The 24646-nt window shown below is 43.7% G+C and overlaps 1 protein-coding gene across 21 annotated transcripts in view; it reads right to left on the bottom strand.

The window, feature by feature from the left end:
* TFDP2 (transcription factor Dp-2) overlaps positions 1 to 24646 on the bottom strand; it is a 172414-nt gene that overhangs the window by 65111 nt on the left and 82657 nt on the right. For 19 of the 21 annotated variants that reach the window (XM_042853634.2, XM_042853635.2, XM_065556919.1 and 16 more), the window contains one exon: positions 6418 to 6521. The exons of the other annotated variants lie outside the window; for them this stretch is intronic. In XM_042853634.2, coding sequence (XP_042709568.1) covers positions 6418 to 6521 — 104 coding nt within the window. The remainder of the gene's footprint in view (positions 1 to 6417; positions 6522 to 24646) is intronic. 21 annotated transcript variants of the gene reach the window in all.

Raw genomic sequence — 24646 nt, 5'->3', positions numbered from 1 at the left:
TTTGTAAGGGAACAGTAAAAGGACCACGTTCATGCTGGGCTGTTTGCGCTTGGCTAAAAGGGATCATCCCAGAGAATAGCCACGCGGTGGGGTGGGGGTAGGTGTGTGCTGCACATCCACCCAAAAACAGTAGTCCCTCCTTTTAAATGTGAAACCCAACCCATTGCTTGCTCTGGGAAAGGAGGGCGCTGCAGTTTGAAAACATTCCCACATGTTATGAAAGCGTAAGAAGCCAACCCCACCTACCAAAAGGCTTACCATGGCTGCCTGAAAACTGAATTCTGTTGCCCAGCCATGTGTGATGTGTCACCATACCGGCAGGCGCTCAATATAAAAGGCAAAATGGGACCTTGTACCTAAAGCACATGTGCTGTCCGCTGTGAATTGCTTGATTCACTGTGAAAGAGTCTCCCTTTTGTTCTCAGAAATGTATCATCTTAAATTTTACTCTCCCTTTTTATCTCCCCCCAAGGTGCAAATGTTTCTATGCTCCCCCTATCATCTCTGTCCCTGAGGTTATCACAGATTAGAAAGCAAAAAAAACTGCACTCGCAACAACGTTTTTCCGAGCTCCTGCAGTTCTCCCGCACTGATAAGGCACTGCTTAATGCATGGAAGCATTCAGTGGCAGAGGCCAGGAAAGAATTAAGTGAGCGCGAAGAGTGGAGGCAGGCGCGATGCTGAGGCTAATGGGGGAGCAAACGAACATGCTGAAGCGTCTGTTGGGGGAGCAAACGGACATGATGAAGCATCTGTTGGAGTTGCAGGAAAGCCAACAAGAGCACAGACCTCAGCTGAATCTACTGTATAACCGCATGCCCTGCTCCCTAAGTTCCATATCCGCCTCACCCAGACGCCCAAGAATATGGGGAAGGGGAGGCTCTGGGTACCCAGCCACTCCACTCCAGAGGATGACCCAAGCAACAGAAGGCTGTCATTCAAACAGCTTGATTTTTAGTGTGGCTACAATAAACAATGTGGCCTTGTCCTTCCCTCCTCCCCCACCCCACCTGGGCTACTTTTTCCGTTATTACTACAGCAGCTAGGGAAACATTTTCTAAATTTATGATTTTATCTCAACAGTATTCATTTGCTGTAAAACATGAAAGGGATGTTTTAATGGCTTTTCTCCATGATGTGAACTGATGTGTTTACTCTTTTCTTAGCATATGTTCAGTTAAAATTAAGTTCTGAGTCTATTCTATTTATAAAAAATATTGCTTAAACTAATAGCTTCATCATATAGGTTTTTCTTTATTATAATCAATATCTTTACTTGTAAACTGTTGCATTTTTGGCTAATTTTAGTTAGCTCGGTGCTGTGCTTGATAAAGCATGTTACTGAAGACGGTAAAAGATAATCACCCTCAAGGGAATAGATGTTTCAGTTTGCAGAAGAAATATCTCCATGATCACCCATCTCTCTCAAAAGACATGGGGGTGGGGTGTGTATTTTTATTAAAAGGGTGGAGGCAGAATCACAAAGGTTAACATTAAATTTTGCTTTTAAGAAGTCTCATGAAAACATAGAAGAGTTATCAAGGTAGACAATAACCTCCTCTTCAAGCTTGCTTGAATTTTTCATTGTGACAAAAAGCTAGAGGGATTTAACTGTAGACTTAAGTTTTATGAACTGTCTCAAAAAATTGAGTTACCAGGTCAGCAGATAGATAAGGTAAGAAGCTGGCTAGCAAAAAACAAAGGTTATTTTTGTGTGAAGTCAATTAGCAATGCCATATGTTTCAATATTACATGTAAGACCCATTTTATACACCAATAATGTGGAAGAAGGGACCTGCAGAAAGGGAGCAACATTTGCTGATAGGTATGGGGGCAAGCAAATACCTAGTTTTATGTCGTGGAGGAGGAGAGTAAGAGTCAGAGTGACTTTAACAACACAAGTACTTTATGAATTTCAGTCTAAGGAAATACAAGTAATCCATGCAGAAGAAAATGGGCACATTCCTATTTGCTCTACATTACAAGAAACCAAGCAGGTGAAACAATTTAGTACAGCAAAATAGTTAGGAAAAAGGCAAACAAAATTATATAATACTGTAGTAATATTAGATTCACAGAGAGCAGGGTGATTAATCTGCTGATGGTGAATCAGATGCTGCTCTTCTGGCTACTGATTGAAAAGTGATAGGGCAGCCAGGAGGGGAGGTTTCATAGCAGTTGAGAGGATACGTTAAGACCTGGGAGAACAGCAATGACGACACTTGGTGGTGGTGACTGCTCATGGTGACTGAGTTGGGGTTTACAAAGTTACCTGTGAGTGATTGGGTGCATTTTACTTTAAGAATAACAAGACTCATATGCACAGTGTAGACAAGAACACATAAATAGTGTAAATAAATAAATATCACCATTCCTGACTCTGTGACATAAGTTTCTCTCCAACAACGGTAACTACCTGCTGAAAAGCCATGAAATTGCTGATCACTCAGATGAGGACAACAATACATATGGAGAGATACTTTGCAAGAAGAATTTTCCCATTATAGAAGCTACATTCTGAATATTATGCATAATTTTGGTCACTCTACAAATGCTGTTATAAAAATGAAACTCATACGGAGTATCATCAAACAGCTGCTCACAACTGGTTAAGTCAGAACACAGTTTAAGAGCACTCTTAGATTCCTCACTTAAGCTCTCATACAAGAGCAACTGCAAGCAATGCTTTCTACCACATATGGCTGGCTAGGGCACTGCTTCCCATCCTGGCGGACAATGACCTGGCCTCAGTAATATACATAAAAAGAAGAACAGGAGTACTTGTGGCACCTTAGAGACTAACAAATTTATTAAAGCATAAGCTTTCGTGGACTACAGCTGTAGTCCACGAAAGCTTATGCTTTAATAAATTTGTTAGTCTCTAAGGTGCCACAAGTACTCCTGTTCTTCTTTTTGCGGATACAGACTAACACGGCTGCTACTCTGAAACCAGTAATATACATCTTTGTCATGTCCCATCTGGAGTACAGCAATGCAATATAGTGAGACATGAAACCACCAACCCTCAGGAAACTCCAATTAATACAATACCAGTAGCATGTCTCCACAGTAACATAGGCTTTCACAAGCACATTTTACAAGCTTCCATTCAATATATTGGCACTGCACAGAATATTACATCAAATTCAAGGTCTTGGCCCTTACGTTAAAGGTGCTTACTGTTCTGGGGCCTGGATACCTTCAGAGATTGCCTAACGCTCTTGGACAAGAACTGTAGTCAACAACTCCACTTCTTGGACACAATAGAGCTGTATACTGCAAAAGTAAAACTCATTTATGCAAGAGGCACAGCTTTCTTAGGGGCCTGTCCAAGATGGAATGTTGGGGGTTACACTAGATGACCCTTGCACTCCCTTCTAACCCTATGAGTCTATGAATTCCCACAGGATTTAAGAACCACCACAAATAACACCAACTTCCATTCAAAGCTGGTGCATTTACTTCAATCTGGCCTTTGCTAGTAAAAATACATAGCATATATTAATTTTTTAAATGTAAGTTTTAAAAAATTTACATGCAGTTTTCCCCAGAGGGGAGGGGGAGAGTAAAGAACTACATATTACGTGTTAAGATGTTAGTCATGTTGCTGAGGTGTTGGAATACGCTCAAACAGCATAGTCATGGGTGTTGTGATAACAACACAAATTTACTCTAAATGTAAGGCTCAACTGTAAAAAATACATGAAGGTTCATAAGATGTCACAATAACCTAAAGTAACAAATGTTGATGGGAAAAGGTATGAAAGAGAAATAGAAAGACTGAATTAGTCCAAACACAAAGGCCTATTGATATAACTCAAGGACCATGCTTGGTAAACAAGAAAAGTGTGGAACCAGAACCCAGTGAATCAAAATTGCTGTGGCAGAAAGTAGGCCTAATCGGTTGACAAAATAATAAGGTTATGCCCACTATTCCCTTTGTGGGTCTTTAAAGAAAGAGACTTGGGGGGAGGAGGGGAACCCTTTTGCGTTTCAAATGTAGACAAGCCCTGAGACTGATTACGGTGGAAGCAGAAGCAGCAGCCAGTTTTCTATCTCCAACAGCTTGTCCTGGCTCTGGCCCACTAAATTTACTGCTGATGTCATGAATGTGTGCTCTGTATGATTGGGTGCATGCTCTTCTTCCTAAAAGCAGTAAGAGGAGGAGATAAACACAGATCCTACCTAGTGTCAAATTAAACCCCCCACAGATCAAGTGTAATTGATGCTAAACTAATAGTTTCTTTTATTCTAAAACAAGAGGTCAGTGAAGAAAAATGTCATATAAAATTTAGTAGGAGTGTGTCCATAGGTTGACTTACATTTGACCGTTAACTGGACATTTAGATTCATAGAAGACCTTAGCTACCCAAAACTGGATCACTGGGCAGTCCGCATCTGCCAAAATAGATGGCGAGTATTTCAAGAGAACCCTCCTACACTCAACTTAAATCTGGTCCTTTTTAAGAGGAGTTTAGAGTCTGAAATTACTCCTAAACCTGCCGCTGGATTCCCCTGTCAAATGTTGTCATTATGCAATCATGTTTTCCCATCTTCTTCTTCTTTTAAGTTTCTCTATCCTGTTACTGTGAGAAAAAACCTCACAACAAAAAAGAAGAGCTGCCTATAGTAAAGATTTATATTTAAATTATCTCTACACAAAGAACTCTCATATTGATAAAGTAGGTAAGTTTGCAGGCTTAGGCCTTGTGTGTTTAACTTTATTCATATGAATAGCCCCAGTGAAGTCTAAAACTGTCAAAAAAACGAACAGTCATTTTCTGTCCAATATCTTTCACGCTATAGTAATCTCAGGTGTTCATTCTAATAGTAGATAAAATAATTCAAACAGAAGTATGTTTTTTAACTTGACAGCATCCCTTAAGAGTACTCAATTGTTCAGTTTACCTTACTCTGCAGAAATGGGTTGCTCCTGATAAGTAAACCCACACCAAACATTTATCAGAATTTACACTTAGAGGCTGATGTAATTTCCAGCCCCTTATATCCCCTCTTCTCCCCCCCACACACTTACACGTTTTTTTAAGGGGCTAAAAGTCACCCACCCATGGCAGGTGCTGTATTTGAACTGTCAACAACAGAAATCATAATTCAGCACTTGTGGTAGCAACAGAGAAAGCTTTAGCATGACAGGATTCAGGCAGGTCAGGAGTTTTCACCACTGTGTTGATTAAGCCTGGAGAGAATGTGTGTGCTCAGATGAGTGAGTTGACAGGGTGGTAAAAATGCCCAATTTATTTCTATGTTACAGCTTTCACTATTGCTATCACTGATGGAACTAAACCAATGGCCAATAGTTGTGAATTACAGGTTCCATTTTTGCCAAAAGCAAAAACAAAAAAAAATCATATGCACACACTGGGAGTATGTTTGCAGGGCAGTGATTGTATGAACTTTGTGGTTCTCTCTCACTCTTGTTCTTTGTAATCACTTATGGCATCCACATAGTAACACTGTTTTTGGTAAAAACATTCTAGCGCATCAATATAGTGCATGGCTTACAAAGTTCATTTTAGGAACTCCTGAAACACCAATTCCAAAATGCTCAATACTACTCTAGGAGCAAGGCTTTTAGCGAATACCAAATTCAAGGCGCTGTACACTGGAAAATAAAGTTGGGAGGACCAGCTATAGTGCTTGTGGTTTCCTGTCCAACTTGGCAGAAACCACTGGAGACTATGGGTTTTGCAAACTAGAAACCATTACAACAAATTCTTGTAAAACGCCTTGGATGGCTGTTGTATATCATGTATTCCAAGCAATAGCTTACTACTACGTCTAGTTTATGCATGCAAGACTACTACTGTCCTATCCATTAGGAAATTGATCTGTTGCTGAAAATAGTTCTCAAAATGGATCCTCCTGAACCAGTGCTGTACACTGCTTAGCTAGTATAGACAATAACAGACCATTTTTAGCACTGTTACAGACATAACAATAAGTTGAAACTCTAGGCAAATAACAGAATTCCAGGCACACACTCTCCTCTTGTGTGGAGGGAATGTTGCACATAAAAATATTCAACAGCAGCGGCAACATTCTGGAGGGGGGAAATGTTTTTTTCAATACAATTTTGATTAAAGGATAAATGTCATGTAATAGGTGTAGCTGCATATTTTTGCACAAGGAGCCTCCATTCACTCTAGAACATGTAGGTATGCCCATACAGAATCTCTCTTGGGAGTGGTGTTATGGTAGAGTGCCAAGAACACTGTTCCTACTTCATTACCTGTGGATACAAGGGGGAGCACTTATGGCTATTCAACGGCATTTATAGCTGGAGGAGTAGCTGCAGTGGTAGTTTGTACTTTCACTTTTAACCTTTTTATGTTAAGTAAATAGAAAGTCATCCATATAGTTACACAATATAATGTTGCCCAGAGTTAGAGTACTTACCATTTGGGGTCCAACATTCACGTTTACTGGTCCTAAGGTTTTTGGCAAAATCTTAGCTGGGGAATTGGTGCTGGAAACTGGTAATGCAATTACTGAAATGTTACCTAAAGAAAAGTGATAAAAAAACAGAATTCTAAATTATTCCCTTAAACAGTAAGCTATGAGTAATGCTTTAGTGAACTCTTTCTTATGTCAAATTTTGAAATATGTGAGTTTCTTCTCTTTCTTGTACTTTGTAAACATACCCTCACAAAAGGTCAAGGTCTTTTAACGAGACACTATCAACTCACCAGGCCCCAGATTTTTACTTACCTTAAAAGTTACATTTTAACTTACATACTTCCTGAAATAATATCCTCTTGTCTCCACAAAAAAGAGGAACCCACCAGCTGCCACATACTTTAATATAAAAAGTTAAACTCATGGGTGTGCCTACAAAAATAGACCCACACCTGGATGATTTTTCTGTACACTTACAGTGGGCTAGTGCTGTCATTGTAGTGTCACCTTACCAGGATGAGGGCTCTGTTCACAATGCAAGAGTGGTAGTTCCCATTACAAACCATCATCAAATAGTTATCTGTTGGGCGGTGATGGAAAGTCCAAAGTCCTGTCATGGAGGTTTGCATGTCAATGCATACTCTATGATGGACAAGCTATTAGATCATAGAAGCATTTAAACAACTGAAACCCAATGTGCCCAATTTGCTCCACCCCTCTGTCTTAATAAGCCCATGAGTATACTGACAGGAAGGATTAATGCTGATTGGTGATACAGACTTTAGTAGATCACTGGGGAAAGTTCCTGTATGTGTCCACAGGTGTCCAGGCAAATTGCATATACCAGAATTTTGAAAAACTGTTTCTCCCTCTCCCCGCCCCAAGAGCATGCAGAGGGCAACTCTCTGTTCCCACTAAACAACATCTAGGTGACCTACTGATCTTACATATCCACTTTTCCCATGACTAATGAAACCAGTCCTAAACCTTTCTCTCCACCACTTTGATTTTTTTCCTTCAGCCTTTGAGTATGCTGTAACATACCTTATTCTAAAATCCCTTTGACCCACTTATCTTTCTACTGCCCATCTCCCTTTGGCTCTAAAGTCCTTGATGATGTCCATCAATTGTCTTGACTTTCTCTGCTATAACTCTCTTCTGTATACCCTGTAATTCAGCTTCCACCTCTTCATGCCAATGAAACTGCTCTACCTCATGTTACTAACAACTTCCTGCTTCTCCAGCTTAAGAGCATCATCGCCAGAGTTGTCCTCCTCAAGGTATCAACCACTTTCACCTCAGCTGACTACTCCCATCATCTTCCACTTGCTCTCCTCCCTGGATTTTTACAATTCTGCACTCTCCTAGTTCTCTTCCTAGCTCATGAATCATGCATTTTGCTTCCACCTTTTCCTGTTCCATCAGAGTCCTTCAGGGTTCTATCTTCGTCCATACGCCCTATCTTTTTCTCCCTCTATACTTTTGCATTAGGTGACTTGATCCATTTCCACAGTTTTAGTTATACTCTTTAAGATGACAAACCTCAAATTTCTCTTGATACCTCTAACCTTTTTGTTTGTTGTTTGCGTCTTGCATCTCTGTATGGCTCCTTCACATCATCTCAAACTAACCATAACAAAAACAGAATTTTGAATATCTCATCTTCTCTCTCTGGGTTTTTCCATAAACTGACAGACAACACCATCCTTTTACCCGGCTCACAACCTCAGTGTCATATGATTTGTCTCCTCCTTTGCCAATACGTAGCCAGGCTAATGCCAAAGCCTTCATCCTTAAGGCTTCACTAAAAGTTCCCTTCCCTCTTCATCTTCAAATTAAAATTCCTACCCATGTCAAGATCAATGTCTTCAATTCTGGCCTCTTGCCATGTCATTTCATCCTCTTCTAGGCTATACAAAATGCTATTTGTAAAAACCATCCTGCTTGCATGTTGCTCTAAGCCACTCTTCCTCATATTCCTTCACTGGCTTACCCATCTCCTTCCACATCATGTTCAAACATTCTATCTTCAACTGTAAGGCTGTACACTCCTCTGCCTAGACCTCCATATTCATTTCCCACTACTCCCAACTCCTGTTATCTAAGCATTTCCCTAATCTCCCTTCCAAATGGTGGTTTTGTTTTCTTTTCTCACTTGCCCTTGCTCATTCTTCCATGACTCCCTGATGCTCAGGACTTCCTTCCAGTACCTCATTTAAACCACACTTCTTCCATGAAAACTTTCAGCGACAACATTTAACCAGAACATACACAAATGGGTGGAGAGGGGAGAATGGTTACTTACCTGCACTGTAACTGTTGTTCTTCAAGATGTGATTCACATGTGTATTTCACTCAGGTGTATGTACCCCCAGCACGCTGGAATCAGAGATCTTTCTAGCAGCAGTACCCAATGGGGCGGTGCACGCTCCCTGGAACTCTTGGGGCTCCTCCCAAGGCTATACAAGGGTGGTGTTGCTCTGACCCCACTCAGTTCCTCTGAAGTGAAACATGTCTCAAGACACCAAGGTAGAGGGGACAGGTCATGGAATACACATGTGAACCGCCTTTTGAAGATGTAATAATTTTTTCTTCTTCGAGTGGTTGCACATGTGTATTCCACTCAGGTGACTCACAAGCAGTATTGTTAGGAGGTGGAACTCAAAATCTACTTAAATAGTGACTGTAGGATTACTTTCCCAATGTTTGCATCAGATCTTGAAGTTGTGATGGTGCAATGGTGAGTGGAGAGATGCACAGAGAACCAATGTCCTATAGATGTCCAATAATATGGGAAAATCCCACAAAAATGCTATTGAGGTAGCTTGAGCCCTTGTTGAATGGGCCAACAGTCTCTGCAGTGGATGGGTGATGCAAGAAATAATCCATTTGGAAATTGTTTGTGCTGAAATTATCTGACCTTTCATTCTGTCAGCAAAAGAGACAAAGAGCTGAGGAGATAAACTAAAGGGCTTAATGCTGTCCAGACAAAAGGCCAGTGCTTGCCTTGCATCCAAAGTATGAAGGCACTCTTCATATTCATTTGAGTACAACTTTGGGGAAAAAACAGGCAGGCATATTATTTGGGTCAAATGAAATGCCCACACTACTTAATTAAAAACTGATGATGGGACCTCAAGGCTACTTTATCTTTGAAAAATTGGGTATATGGAGGACCTGCCATCAGCCTGAAGCTCACCTATTCTTTTGGCTGATATAACTGCAATGAGAAAGGATATCTTTTGACAGAGATGAAGTAAAGAATAGGTTGCCAAACGCTCAAAGGGAAGACCCATCAGGGCCACTAGTAGAATGTTAAGGTCCAAAAGTGTGTCTTTTACAAGAGGAAAAATGCAAACAAATGCCTTTTAAAAATCTAACCACCATCGGGTTTGGAAAAAAATGACTTCCCTTGAATGGGAGGAAGGATTTCTGAGAATGGAGCTAAGTGGACTCTCAGCGAACTCAGAAAAAGATCCAAAGATTTAAGGTGAAGCAGACAGTCTAAAATGTCCTGGATTATAGCACCTGCTGGCTAAATTTTCAGACTAGTGAACCAGATTGAGAAATGTTTCCTAGTGGATTGCTTTCTACTAATAAGTATTTCCTGAACTGCCACGAAACAGTCTTTTTCCGCTTGATCTACCCACTCAAAAGCCATGCCATGAAGTGCAGGCTGCTCAGCTCTCGGAGCCACATCTGTCTGTGTCTGGAAGAAGAGATAAAGGCCATAGGGGCTGAAGAGTCTGTGAAGATCTGAGAAGCAACACAATTTCGACCAGGCTGGTTCACTGAGCATTATCTCGGCACAATCTTGTTTCAATCTGACCTGACCTGAGGGATGAGCAGAATAGGGGTAAAAATACACGAGCGCCGCTCTCCATCTCGGCAGAAAGGCATCAGGCATTGAGCCTAAACTGTGAACTGCTTGAGAACAAAACTGACAACATTTCTTGTTGTCTTTTGTTGCAAACAAGTGTTGACTGACGGAATACCCTAGGCCTTGAATATGGTCCTCAACACACTGATCTTTAGGGACCATTCATGATTCCAGGAGAAACTCCTGCTGAGATGGTTGGCCAATTGATTCAGGAGCCAGGTAAGTGAGCAGTAATGGGGGCAATGCCTTCCTTAATGCAAAAGTGCCAGAGTTTAATCACTTTCCAACAGAGCTTATTGGACTATGCTCCCTCTGTCTGTTCAAACAGTACATTGTAGATATATAGTCAATGAGTATCTGGGCCACTGATGTGAAGATCAAAAGCTTGGCAGACTTTGTGAACAGTTCAAAGCTCAAGAACACTGATATGAAGAACTGCTTTCTTGCTCCATCCACAAAGCTTGGATTTGCAAATCCCATGGCTGCACACCCCACCCTATCAGAAAGATGTCTGCAACATCCTCTTGGCTGGAAGGGGGCAAGCAAATGGTTCGCCTCCACATTCACTTTTCTGATCCATTCACCACTCTAGGGACCACAGAAAGAACCTTGAACAACTTGTCCATGGCCAGTTGATAGACTACGTTCAGCCATCCCTGAAAGATGTGCAGGCTTAGCATGACAAGCAGGGTCACTTAAGCACATGAAGTCATGTGGCCTACTAGACTTAAACATACCTGAATTGTGGTAATGGGGCAAGACTTGAGAGATGGGCACAACAGGAGAATCACCTGAAATCTGTCTTGAGGGAGAAAAGCCATCAATTTAGTAGAACTGATTAGGCTTTCAATGAACTTGCTTTTCTGTCTTGGAACTAATGACGACTTTCCTTTGTTCTGCAGGAGTCACAGATGATCAACGAGACAGATGAAATGGACATGGTCAGGGCTTAAATTCTGAGAGATTATTTCCTGGAACCTGCTCCCCACCCATTTGGGGCTCCGGGCTTCAGCTACTGGAGCTTGGAGCTTTAGCTCTGCGGTAGGATGGACCCGCGGGACTCCAATCCCACAGGAGCCGCCGGGGCTCCCACAGGTTTGAAAATATTTACCGGAGCACTGCTCCACTGGACTCCAGCTGAATTTAAGCCCTGGACATGGTGAAGAACTTGATGTTTGGATCTGCCTCACATTAATCGTCTAGCTAATGGAAGATGTGAATTTCTTTCCTCCACAAGAAGGCTGTCACCACTGCAAAGATGCGTGGGGCCAAGGACAATCCAAAGGGAAGTAGAGTACTGATAATCTTGACCTACTGTTACTAATCTCAGAAACTTCCTGTTATTTACCAATACTGTCACATGGAAGTAGGCGTCCTGGAGATCAAGGACAGTAAACCTGTTATTGTGATTTAGGGAGGGAAAGACTGATGCTAGAGAAACCACGCAAATCTTATATTCTTGATGTACTTGCTGAGATTTCAAAAGTTGTGCATGAGTCTCAGGAGCCCCTTAAACTAGGGGATCAGAAAATCTGATGAGTAAAATTTCATTCCCAATGTTGAAAGGGAACTTCTTATATTGCCCCTATTGAGAGCAGAGTCTGAACTTCCTGAAGGAGCACTGGGTCGTAAGCACTGGTACCCTAAAGGGTGGGAGAAGCAGATGGAGAGGAACTGGATAAAGTATCCTAGTCTGACAGTGCTTAGGACCCACTTATCTGTCATTATGGCTTCCCAACCATTGGGGAAGTTGGACAATTTCTATTTCCCAACCATTTTGGAACAAGGATGATCACTGGTGACTGTACTGTTGGCCTCGAGAGAGAAGTCAAATGTGCTGCTTCCCCAAAGATGCCAGAAAGGGTCCTACCAAATTCACGGTCCATTTTGGTCAATTTCACAGTCATAAGATTTTAAAAATAGTAAATTTCATGATTGCAGTTATTAAAATCTGAAATTTCACGGTGTTGTAATTGTAGGGGCCCTGACCCAAAAAGGAGTTTGGGGGAGGGGGATCGCAAGGTTATTGTAGGGAGGTTGTATTGTAGGGGTTGCAGTACTGCTACCTTACTTCTGCGCTGGTGGTGGTGGTGATACTGCCTTCAGACCTTGGCAGCTGGAGAGTGGCAGCTGCTGGCTGGGAGCACAGCTCTGAAGGCAAAGCCGCTGCCAGCAGCAGCATTAGTATGGTATGGTATTGCCACCCTTACTTCTGGGTTGCCGCCTGCAGAAGTGGGCCCTCAGTCAGCAGTCATCACTCTCCGGCCACCTTCTGAAGGCAGCAGTGCAGAAGTAAGGGTGGCATGGTACGGTATTTGGTAGGGCCCTAATGCCAGAGGATGAACTGGTGGATTTGAGTTGGAACTGGAGGACCTCCTTCTCCGTGACTTGTGCCCTCCTCAGCAAAAAATCATGCTGCCTCAGGAGATAACTAGGCTGCCTGTAATACTGCTGAAAATGCTGCTGTTGTTGCAGGCTCCTGTGCCAACATCTCTTGGGGATTGGAGTATAGATACCCAATGGACAGAGTGTAGAACAGAAGTCTTTAAGTGAGTATGAAATTTGATCAGTTTTGTCAGAAAATAAAAACTGATCATTAAAAAGGAGGTTCTCTGTGGTTTGCTGGGATGTCAGAGACTTCTGTAACCACGAGATTCTCCATGTAATTGCAGAGGCCATTACCCTAGAAGAAGTATCTGCCACATTGAGCACTGACTGGAGTGATGTCTTAGCCACCAACTGACCTTCTGCCAGGAAAACCCTGAACTCCTGCCTTGCATCTTTAGGCAGTTTATCTGTAAACTTGGACATTGTCCCAGGGGGAGGGATAGTTCAGTGGTTTGAGCATTGGCCTGCTAAACCCAGGGTTGAGAATTCAATCCTTGAGAGGGTCATTTAGGGAACTGGGGTAAAAATCTGTCTGGGGATTAGTCCTGCTTTGAGCAGGGGGTTGGATTAGATGACCTCCTGAGGTCCCTTCCAACCCTGATATTCTATGACTCTACAAAATCATATTTGGTAACAGTGTCTCTCGATTAGCTACACACATCTGGAGAGTGGACGTGGGAATAAATTTATCTCACCAACAAGTCAAATCTCTTGGACTCTTTCCCTTTTGGATCAATTTGAATGTCCCTTGTCATGACCGCTCATTGGTGGCAGTGACCACGAGGGAGCTTGTGGCAGGGTGGAAATAAAAACACTCAAAGACTTGCATCGGGACATGCTATTGTTTGTCTGCACACTTGGCTGTAGGAGCTAAGGAGGCTAACATGGGCCACAAGGCCTTCACTGGTTCCAAACGAGCCTTATTAATAGGGAGAGCAATCCTCCCAGGAGCTGACGTCTCAAGAATGTCCAAAAGCTTGTGAGTGTTCTCTTGAACAAACTTAGATTGAATGTCCAATGCTGCAGTAACCCTTCCTAGTAGGTCTTGAGAAGATTTAATATCCTCAAGCACTGGAGGGGGAGGAATCTGGGGCCATCGAAACATCTGGTGTAGGGAATGTCAGTACCGGGGGTCAGTGGGTCCTCTTGTGGTAGAATGGCTTCTGTGGCAATGGTTTGTTCTGCAGAGCTGGTTGCTCATAAGGCACCAATATCTGCGTGGGCCTGCAACATAGAAGGCTTTGGAGGGCATCTAGAAAACAGTCTGGTGATCTCCTTGTGTGTGCCAGAGATTGAGACCTGAAACACATCACAAGGGCTCCAAAAGGGCCACTGCAGAAGCACGAGGGGCATAGGCAACCAATAGGAACGAGGCCAGGAGGATCTATCATGACTATATGAATGGTCCTGTTCTCTATACTGATGCTCTCCTTCAGGAAGTAGTGTAGACTTGTTAGATGAACACCTAGGAGGGGATGGCAAAGTGGAGGAGGACTCCGAACACAGCCATAAGGAACCATCTGAATAGTCAGTACGCAATGGGGGTGCCAATCCTGAAGGGGCCACTAAGTGCCTTGATTTGTCTGTGGTCCACTGGGAAGAGCCAGTATTGGTGCAGATGGCAGTATGATATTTGGTACTGCAAATGGGCCCCAAGGGAGGGAAGCATGTCGAGACTCTGTACTGAGAAAGACGGCATCAGCAGTGCCAAAAAAAGATGCAGTTGGTGCCCAGTCTGAGGATTAGCCTGTTACCAAAGCTGTAGGTGCGGAGAACATCAGTCCTCCACTCGTAAAGGACTCCTAGACTACAGGAGAATCTGGGATGAAGCAACAAAGCAAATTCTTTGCTGCCTCATAAGCTTGTGGGGTCATTGGTACTGATAAAGCTGGTGCCGGAACAGTGTCCATGGGTACCGGACTCAATAGCTATCCCACAGACAGTACAGGAGTCAACAGCATAGTACTATGATGTTCCCTCCATGGTACCAAGGAGAAGGGTTGATGGCCCAGATCTTCCTTGAGTACCTGAGTAGTTCTGGTGATATTCCGTGTCCTTCTTCAAAGAGGAACGTGAGGGGGTGTGCATGAAGAAAGGGTTAACCCCACACTATGGGCTTGGAAGTCCCACCCCTTAGGCCATGCTGTGCATGCTCCAATTGCTGCCTAAGTATAAAAGGGAGCAGCCCAGCTGATCCCAGGCTGACTGCCAGAGGGGAAGGACCTTTGGCCGAAGCTCCAGGGGAAAAGCCACCACAGCCCTTGTCTGCAAGAGCCAGAGACCCTGCGAGCCGGATTGGAGGCCTGGAACTCAAGGAGCCCCAGAGGAACCTCCATGCTGAAGAGCTCGGAGACCCTGATGCCCCACGGACAGCAGCTTCTGGAACTATAGTAGGAAGTGACCCAAGGAGGGTGAGCAAGTGGTATCTCCCACCTGAGTGAGGTTGGGGCCCGGTGGAGTTGGGTGGGCTCGGGACCCCCTACCTGGGCCGCTCCCCCACTGAGCACAAGTGGCACCTTGTCAATTTCCTGGCACCTTTGTACTCACCCGGGGGAGCGATTTAAAAAAAAAAAAAAAGGCGCCACCTGCTGTGGCGCTTTTATTTTACTCACCCAGCGGCGCTCCAGGTCTTCGGCGGCGGGACCTTCACTTGCTCCGGGTCTTCGGCGGCATTTCGGCGGCGGGACCTTCAGTGCCGCTGAAGACACCTGGAGTGAGTGAAGTGCCCGCCGCCGAAGCCCTGGAGTGCCGCCGGGTGAGTAAAAGCGCTGTAGCGGGTGGCGCCTTTTTTTTTATTGCTCCCCCTGTTCCCTCCACCTGGCTACGCCACTGGGCGTCCCCCACCTTCCCCCGCCATATTGACTCTAGCCCTTTGGCTGTGCTGCCCTGTGTCCAAGGGCTGCCATATCGACTCTGGCCATTAGGCTGTAACCTCTGCCTCTGGGCCATACTGTGGCCACCCCAAGGGCCGCCAGGGATACTAACCGTGGTGATATCACCACCCTGCCCTGCCCCAAAGGGGATGAGGTGTGCATACACCGTGACAAGGAGGAAGAGTCCTTATTAGCGCTGGAGTGGCTCTGGTCTGTTTTATGGGTCTTCTTTTGGGGAAGCCATAAAGAGAAAGACCAAGTCCTCCTTTTCAGAGGAGAAGAATCTAAATCCATGCATCTGTCAGGGACCATTGCAGCCTGCCTAGCAGCCCAAGAGGCTGGGTGATCTGTCGAAGACCCGGGACTGAGCCAAGTCTCAGTGCCTACTCCCTGACATACTGCTTCAGGTGCAGATCTCTGGAAATGTGTCCTTTTCTTGAACATACACCTGAGTGGAATACACATGTGCAACTACTCAAAGAACAAAGCATATCCATAAGTGTTGTGTTTACCTATCGTCATCTTGTTAGTTGATATTTTAAAAAATAATTTATATACAGGTGTTTTCACTGAAAAATATCTACGAGTTGTTGCAAAAGTATTATGTTATATGCTGGTCTTCAACCGACAGCACCTGATCCTTATGAGCCAATCACAGCTTCATAATCAGTGATTGAAACTATCACTTAGAAACCAAGTATTTGGACAAGATGGTAATGGCAAGTTTGGATATGCAGTTGTTATGTAGTGTTCAAGAGATGTGCCACTGCTAATAAGCCATGGACTTAAATTACTTAGAATGTGCGTAGCTCCTATGTAGCCAGCTAAAAATAAAAATAGTTGTTGCACAGGCAGGCTGGTAGGGGGAAACCTGTTTGAGGCCTTCCGTGAGCTGATGGCCATGTGACATGCCTAGTGAATTGGGGGGTTGGGGGTCACACACCTTGTAGCTTGTGTAGGTCTAGCTTATTGAACACACGAGGTTCTTTGCATCCCTTCATTCCACCCCCACAAGTTCCCTGTGTGCCACTCTCCCATTCCCTTTTGTTTCAGACACTCCCTGCAACTTCCACCACCACCTGCCTCATGCCTGGGGCTGTATTTCCTTGTGATGATTCTGGGGATCTGTCTGTACAAGTGGAGTTACTTACTGTAACTGGAGGTTCTTCGAGATGTGTGATCCCCATCTATCTTCCACACATGGGTATGCGTGTATGCCACAAAACTGAGTCTGGAAATTCTTCAAAGCAGTGTCCATTGACCCACAAATGCGCAGTAGCTCTCCTCGTGCTCCTGACTGTTGGTAAAAGGGGGTGCGGGACGACGCCTCTCCACTCCTCCTTACTGCAAAACCAACCCAGATCCAAAGCAGAGGGAATGGAGGGGAGATAATGGAATACTGATAGGGATCACATATCTTGAACCTCTAATTACAGTAAGCAACCTCCACTTCGTCGAGTGATGGTCCCTAAGTATATTCCAAATGTGGGTGATTGATAAGCAGTTTTCAGACTAGAGGCAAGCGCAAGCCAGTAGAAAAGATGCTTGCAATACTGCCGATCCTAATGTTGCATCAGCAGCCAAGGCATGAGCTACAAAATAGCATGTCGCGAATGTGTGGAAAAGGTGGCCGCCCTGCAGATTTAAAAAAAAAAAAAAAAAAAAAAGATGTCCTGTAGTGGGATGTCAGATAAGGATGCCGTGGAGGCAGCTTGTACTTGCAGGGAGTGAGCTATAACACCCTCAGGGAGAGGAATTTTTGCTATTTTGTAGAACTCTCAGATGAATCCCGAAACTCACTTAAAAATCCTCTGGGAGGATATGGCTTGTATTGTGATATAGTTCCTGACACAACATTTCCAAAGTCTGACAGCTTCCAGGCAGAGCGGATGAGATCTCGCTTCTCCCTGTTTGTTTATACAGACCACAGTGGTAATACTGTCTGACATTATCTGTATATGGAGTGAGCGTATGAATGGAAGGAAGGCCTTGAACACAAGGTGGACTACTCTCAGTTCCAATATGTGTCCAATATGGGGCCCAGATATCCTGTTGCCGACCTGATCGCCTGACGAGACTGGCCTACCAGGAGCCAATTGTCCCAGTATGAAAATATCATATATCCCTGGCGTACCATCTGGGCTGCTACCACAGAGAAAACTTTCATAAATGCTTTGGGTGCCGTAGCTAACCCAAAAGGGGAGGACTCAAAACTGGAAGTGTTCCTGGCCTACCATAAAATGCAGGAACTTTCTGTGTGATGGATGACTGTACATATGGAAATACGCATCCTTCAGGTTGAGGGCCACGAACCATAGTCCTTCCTGATGGCAGGGGATTACTGATACCAATATAATCATCCGGAATTTCAGTTTTTGAATTAAGATGCTGAAGGTCCAGGATGGGTCTCCACGCAGAGTTTTTTTGGGGAATTAGGAACTATGGAGTGTAGAACCCCCTCCCGTGGTAATGAGGTATATAGCCAAGGGTCCCTCCTCATGACTAAACTAGTGGCCAGACTTCTGGAAGCTGTCTCTACCACATCCATTGTAGCCAGGAGGGCTACTTTTACCAATAGCTTCCCCTCATCTAAAAGAGAATGAAATTAGGTCCTGTCCTCTGTGGGAAGCTTATCTATGAAGTCTACAAGCCTGGAAGTGTTCTTAAAATCATATTTTGCTAACACAGCTTAGTAGTTAGTGACATGAAATTGCAGGCCTATGGAGAAGAACTTCCCCTGTAGGAGGTCCGGTCTCTTGGAGCCCTTAGCTGCCCAGGTGGCCCTTTGATAGTGCAACTGAGCCCTTTCTGTAACTGCCTGTACCACCAGTGAGAGCTGGGGGCAGAATGGGAGAATAAAAATTCAGCTCCTTTGGCTAGAACAAAATATCACCTCTTGGGGGGGGGGGGGAGTGTGGGGGGTAGGGGCACAGGATGTTGGAGTGTGCCATACTGCTCTGGTTGGCTTTAGTATGGCCTCATTGATCAAGAGGGCCTCTTTACTTGGTCCCTGGGATTGCATGATGTCCAGGAGCCAATGTTGAGAGTCCTGGACCTCCTCTAGTGGTGTCTGGAGGTCACTGGGAACTCTTTGGAGCAGCTCCTGGTATTCGGCAGAGATTGCGAAGGAGTACTGCTTCACTGATGTAGACCCCTCCTGGGACACTGATGTAGGCCGGAGACAAGAGGAGACTGTGGATAAAGAAGGAATATATGCTATGGTGTTATGTAAGTCTCCATATGCCCTAGTGTCCGAGGGGTTCAGTCAGTCAAATCTGAAGGACCCCTGGTGCATCTGCATCAGTAGATTGGTTCTTAGATGAATGAGACGGTACTGACAATGGGACGGAGAGGACCAACGCCCGTAGATGGAACCAGTGAATGTCTGTCCTTACACTTCGGTACTGAGGTGACTGATGGAACTGGCAGATCCTTCCTTTTATGTGCTTTGCCCTCCTGTATGGGGTGTGTGTGTGTCTTCAATGGAGCTGGTCCCTTAGGTTCTGTGCAAGATGTCTCACCCAATCTGGACAGGCATGGAGAAGAAGTACATCTCTTATGGATAGTCTGTGATGGGGACCCTGTCCTGACACCCATGAGAGTGCCCTCTACTCTCAAGGGAAGCCCTAGAAGAATCATCCTTGGGCTTAGGTGTTGAAAGCTCCACTCCAAGTAGAAGTGAAAAAGGACACAATTCTGACTCAGGCCAGGCGGTGGTGAGAAGGAACTGGAGAGGTGTTGGCCCACACAACCTTATATATCATTGGTTGGGAGCATGAGGAGAGCTACTGCGCATATGTGGGCCAATGGACACTGCTTTGAAGAATTTCCAGATTCGGGTGCATGGTGTGCATGCAAACCTATGTGTGGAATACACATAGAGACCATCACTTGAAGAAGAACTTGTGAATTCTGATTGATCCTGTGAAGCTGTTGCAGTGGGCCCCAGGAGGCAGTTGGATGGGGTGGAGGTTCGGGGGAGGGATGGGGCGGGTCAGGGAAAAGGAGGGATTGAATAGGTGTGGGAGTCTCGGGGGGGGGGGACTGTCAGGGGGCAAGGGTGTGAATAGGGGTCAGGGCAGTCAGCGGACAGGGAGCGGGGATGGAAGGGTTGGTAGGGGGCAGGGTCCCGGGGGAGCGGTCCCACGAAGGGGCAGTCAGGGGCCAAGGAGTGGGGGGTGTGTGTTGGATGGATTGGGGGCTTGGAGCGGGGCAGTCAGGGGGCGGGAAGTGGGAGGGGGCGGATGGGGGGAGGGGCCCGGCTGTTTGGGGAGGCACAGCCTTCCCTACCTGGTCCTCCATACCGTTTTACAACCCCAACGTGGCCCTTGGGCCAAAAAGTTTACTCACCCCTATGCTAGACTCTGGGAAAAATGTCTGTGTGTTTTGTATGCTACATATGCCACGTGTCTTCTGAGAGAGTTAAACCATAACCTAGAAGGATCGCATCTTTGGTGGAATCCTGGGAGAACATACTTTTAAGCTCCTGGAATATTTTGGGGATCAGCACTGGTCCTGGCAGCCTAACACAAGTGGGTTGAGGGGCTCCATTTCTGTGAAGGCATATAGTCAGAGTTGGTTCCCAATTAAATGTGCCAAAAAGAACAAGAGAGAAAACAGTGCTGCAGCATGCTGAGACACAGGGAAGCTTAAAACACCTGGGGATCCAGAGGTGAGTGGTTAGCAGGAGGAGCCTGATGAGATCTGTGAAAGTACCCCATTCATTTCTCACTCCCATGCTCCCTTCTGCCATGTGCCAGTGTTTCCTATTCTCCTCTCTTGCCCACAGCTGTGTACCCCCCATTTCTTCATGTCAGTGTTTCCTGTTCTCCCCCCATTCCAGGGCCTATGTTCCCCAACCCCATAACAGGATCCCTCAATCTTCCTCCCATGGAAGGGACTCTGTGCATTCCCATTCCCGCAATACCAGGGTCTCCCAATGTCCCCTGCCAGGTATTCTGTATGTCCCAATTCCTCCTCCCACAATATTGGGGTCACTATTCCACCCCCATGGCAGAAGCTGTGTGCATTCCCACTTCCCCCCTCCACCATTATTCTTCTTTCTGTCTGAGATACAAGTCATTCAGGGTGTCAGCATGTTAAACTCTACTGGGCGGGTGAGCACAGCTGAGTTGGGATACGGTTATGCTAAAATGCGTAAATAGGTGCTATCAAACAGTTGTTTGATCTATAGAAAATTGCAGAGGTGCAGGAAGCCATGGTTGTGTTCCAACATATGGCAGAGGCTTCATCTGTGCCCCCATTTCCTCCTCACAAATTAATAGGGTTCTGGCCACTGATGCTTAGAACATTCTATGAAAACTTGGAATTGATCAGATGTGGTGTTAAAAAATTATCACATTACATACAGACAGAGAAATGCAATTGAGAGGAGTGTAAAGCCTTTGCAAACTCATCTTCAGCTTACTAAAACAATGGTGCTTCATGCAGATTTAAGAAAACTTAAACTTGAATCCACCAACAAAGAAAGTGTTAGCAATTAGACCTAGCCAAAACTTTTCAGGAGAAGTTTCAGTTTTCTGAATCTGGGTTTGTACCACATCAGAACAAGACCAGAATTTACTGAAAATTCTCAGTGAATTGAAGATTTTCATTTTGGAAACAACAAACCATGGTGTTTCTGACAGTAAATGTGAAACTGCTGTTGTTACTGACTATTCAGTAAATGACAAGAATGTCATTTTCACTGAGCCATTACTGGGGGTCCAAGGGTCCATGGCTCCAGGGAAACATCTCCAGGTGGACTGGGTACCCATGTCAAGGAAATGAGTTTGTTTGTAAGTTTGTAAGATCAAACATCATCATCGGTTGTCTACAATTTCCAACCAGCTCTAACAACGTGTGCTGCATTTCAGGATTTGTGTTACTGCATTTTTCATTTGATATCATAAGGCCTTAACAAAAGAAATCCACAACTCTTTATACTGCTATATTTACATAGTTTTAAAAAACAGTTTTAAATTTATATTTTTGCTAGATTTTAGAACATTTATTTTTACCAAGAAGTCAATTCAGACAACTACAGTACTCGAATTTTTCCCAGCACTCCATCATCTATACATAGCTGCCATCCTATTACTTTTTTTCAGATCTGTGAAACTGTGCTGCTTCTCTCAATACCACAGTTCCACTTGCACTGGGCCTGTGTTTTACCACACCGATGGACAAGCAAGTGTTATATTTTCTATGCCCATGTGCTTTTTATATTAATATATTAAAGTTTTTGGTTAAATGTCTACCACAAAGTATTGAGGATGTACAAGGTGACTGAGTTAATGCTTTCATTTCCTGACTTTTGAGTATTAATGTAATATATTAAGATTACACAGTTAACGTAAAATTTTGTTTTATAATATAACAAACATTCCTGTTTTAAGGCCAAGTGCATAACACTTATGTCCATCTACCTAGCTAAACCAACTACCTTGGCACAAAAGCGTTTTTTCAAAACGTGGCAATGATCATAATGTATTTGAGTCTAATATTTTTAGTGTCTTGTTTTGCAAAGCAATCTGGATTACCACACAAGATCACCTTTAGTGTGTTTGTGTAGGCTTTTTAGCAGGGTTTGTATCTTCTGCATTGGTAAAACAGTCTGAATTTGACACAGATAACACCATTCAGCCATGGTTCATATATAAGAGATCATTATCACAGTGATGCAGACTTTTATTTTATTTTATCTACTCTGTCTCTCCACAAATCCCCCCTTTTGATGGTAAATTAACTGCACCAGAAAACCATCATAAAAGTGACCTCCTTTAAGATGCGTTTTTTCCGGCCCTTCTTGCATAACTTTTTTGTTTCATTCAGATTCATAAATATGGATTGAAATGTTTTTTAAAGCAGGAAGGAAGGGGTCTTACTAATTTTTACCTTAGAAATATCAGACATAGGCTGAAGTACTCTTTCACGCTCCACTGAAGGGGTGGAAATTCTGAAACTTTCACTAAAAGAGCATTCATTCTAAGTGTTTGTCAGGTGTTTGAGTTAAACAGATATTAATCAAAAACAAAGTTTTAAACAGTGATTAAAATATCTTCTCTCTCAACTTTCACTCCCTTGCAATGTCATAATCCAGGTACTCAAGTGACCTTGACTGTACTAGCCAATCACCTCATAAATATTTAAAAAGAGAAAATAGTTTCTATAGTCTGTTTGTTTATGTGGATGGGTGCACATGTCAAGGAAATGAGTTTGTTTTGAAAGCAGTAAGGCCCATTGTCATTCTTATCTCTTGTGTGAGTGAGTTCCATATTCTAGGTCTAGCTCTGCAAAAGTTCTATGTCCAGCACTCACTGGGTCCAGTGGAACAGAGCTGCAGTGAGAGGTCAGGGGCATGAGAGAGATCATATCTCAAGTAGCTACGACCAATCCCATGGAGGGCTTTGAAAATTAGGACACAGATCTTGAACTAGCCTGTTCACTGGAGAGCAGCATGGACAGCAGAGCACTGGGGTGATAGGTTCATAGTGATCATGGTTGTGAAAAAGACTGGTTGAGGTATTTTATACGAGTTGAAATGTTCTCAGTAGACATGGCTTTATTCCTAGTTATGAGTTGCAATTATCAAGCCTGGAGGTTACCAGTATTCCAGCAAAAATAGGAATGTCAAAACTTGATACGTCTAATGTTTAAAAAAAGAGACGGTTAAAATCCTTTTAGGAATTATTTGTACATAATAAAGAATCTAAAAAGGACATAGACATGTCTCTCTTTACAGGTCACCTTTGAATAGAAAACAGCAGACTTCAGTAATGAGTATTCAACACAATTCTGTAACCAACGTACACAGCGTATGTAAAGCCTTTAAACATGGAAAAACACTACATAAATGCCAAGTATTAATAATGTCCTTTGTTTGAGGACCATAGAAGATGACAACAAGACTATGCAAATTAACATTTCACAGAACAAGCACCAGTAATAATGCAGGCATAGGCAAAGACAGCTGAGCACAAAGTGGCAGATTTATTCCCTACATATAGTAATCCTTTCATATGGATAAAACTGATCAGCATAGATAGATCTAAGTACAAAGACACAGATAATAACAACTAGTTCTTCTCTAATGCTTTTCATCCATAGCTTTAAAAAGGCTTTAGAAAGGAGTTTGATAGCATTATCCTCATTATACAGATGGGGAAACTGAGGCACAGAGCAGATAAGTGGCTTGCCCATTGTCACACACCAAACCAGTCGCAGAAGCTGGGAATAGAACCCAGATTTTCTGAGTCCCAGTCCACTGTTCTATCCACTAGGCAACACAGTGCTAACTTGTGTGAAAACTACAAACTGCCTTGTCTTCACTAGGATTTTACCTCAAGTCAGCTAACCTGAATTTTGAGAACACTTTTTTTTTTTGTAGTGAAGACAAGTCTCAAATATTCTAAACCTACCAGATCCTCTTTTCAAGTTTTGTGCAGACACAACATATACTGTTTTTCACACATAGATCACGGACTGTAAATTCTTCGGGGCAGGGACTATCTACTATTCTGTGTTTGGTGCTGAGTGCTGTACAATGGGGGCCTACTTTCAGTTGGTCACTAGAAATTGCCATGATAAACATGATTATTAATAATAATCATTAGCAAATTATGACCCCTGGTATCTGAACTATTTTCTCTGCCTACACTAGGTGGGAAAGTCCTTGGCCACAGAATATCTCCTTTGTTTATTTTACTAAGCACTCATAAATAATACCTAGGTGCTAATACAAAATAGTCAGTATGGCTGTGTGTTTTCTCCCAAGCTGCCCTGCACACTTGGGAGGAGCGCTCCATAAACATCTGCAAAACTACCTCATTATCCTTCTTCAAATCCCTTCTTAAAACTCTTCTTTGCCATGATGCCTTCAATAAACTTGACAAAGGTTAGGCTGCTGGGTGAGCAGATACCACTGCCTATCATGCTGATCATTATTGTCTCATTGTTTTCTTGTACTCCCTTCTTCTGCAACCATATGTTGTGTCTTGTCTTATAATTCGCTAGTAAGCTCTTTGGGGAAGGAGCCATATTTTTGTTTTGCTTGTATAGCTCCTAGCACACTGGGGTCTGCGTCCAT

This window comes from Chrysemys picta, chromosome 9, assembly GCF_011386835.1.
Source record: "Chrysemys picta bellii isolate R12L10 chromosome 9, ASM1138683v2, whole genome shotgun sequence".
In the NCBI taxonomy this organism is placed as follows: Eukaryota; Metazoa; Chordata; order Testudines; family Emydidae; genus Chrysemys; species Chrysemys picta.
The sequence above is the reverse complement of the archived record's forward strand: the minus strand, read 5'-3'. Positions and strand labels throughout refer to the sequence as shown.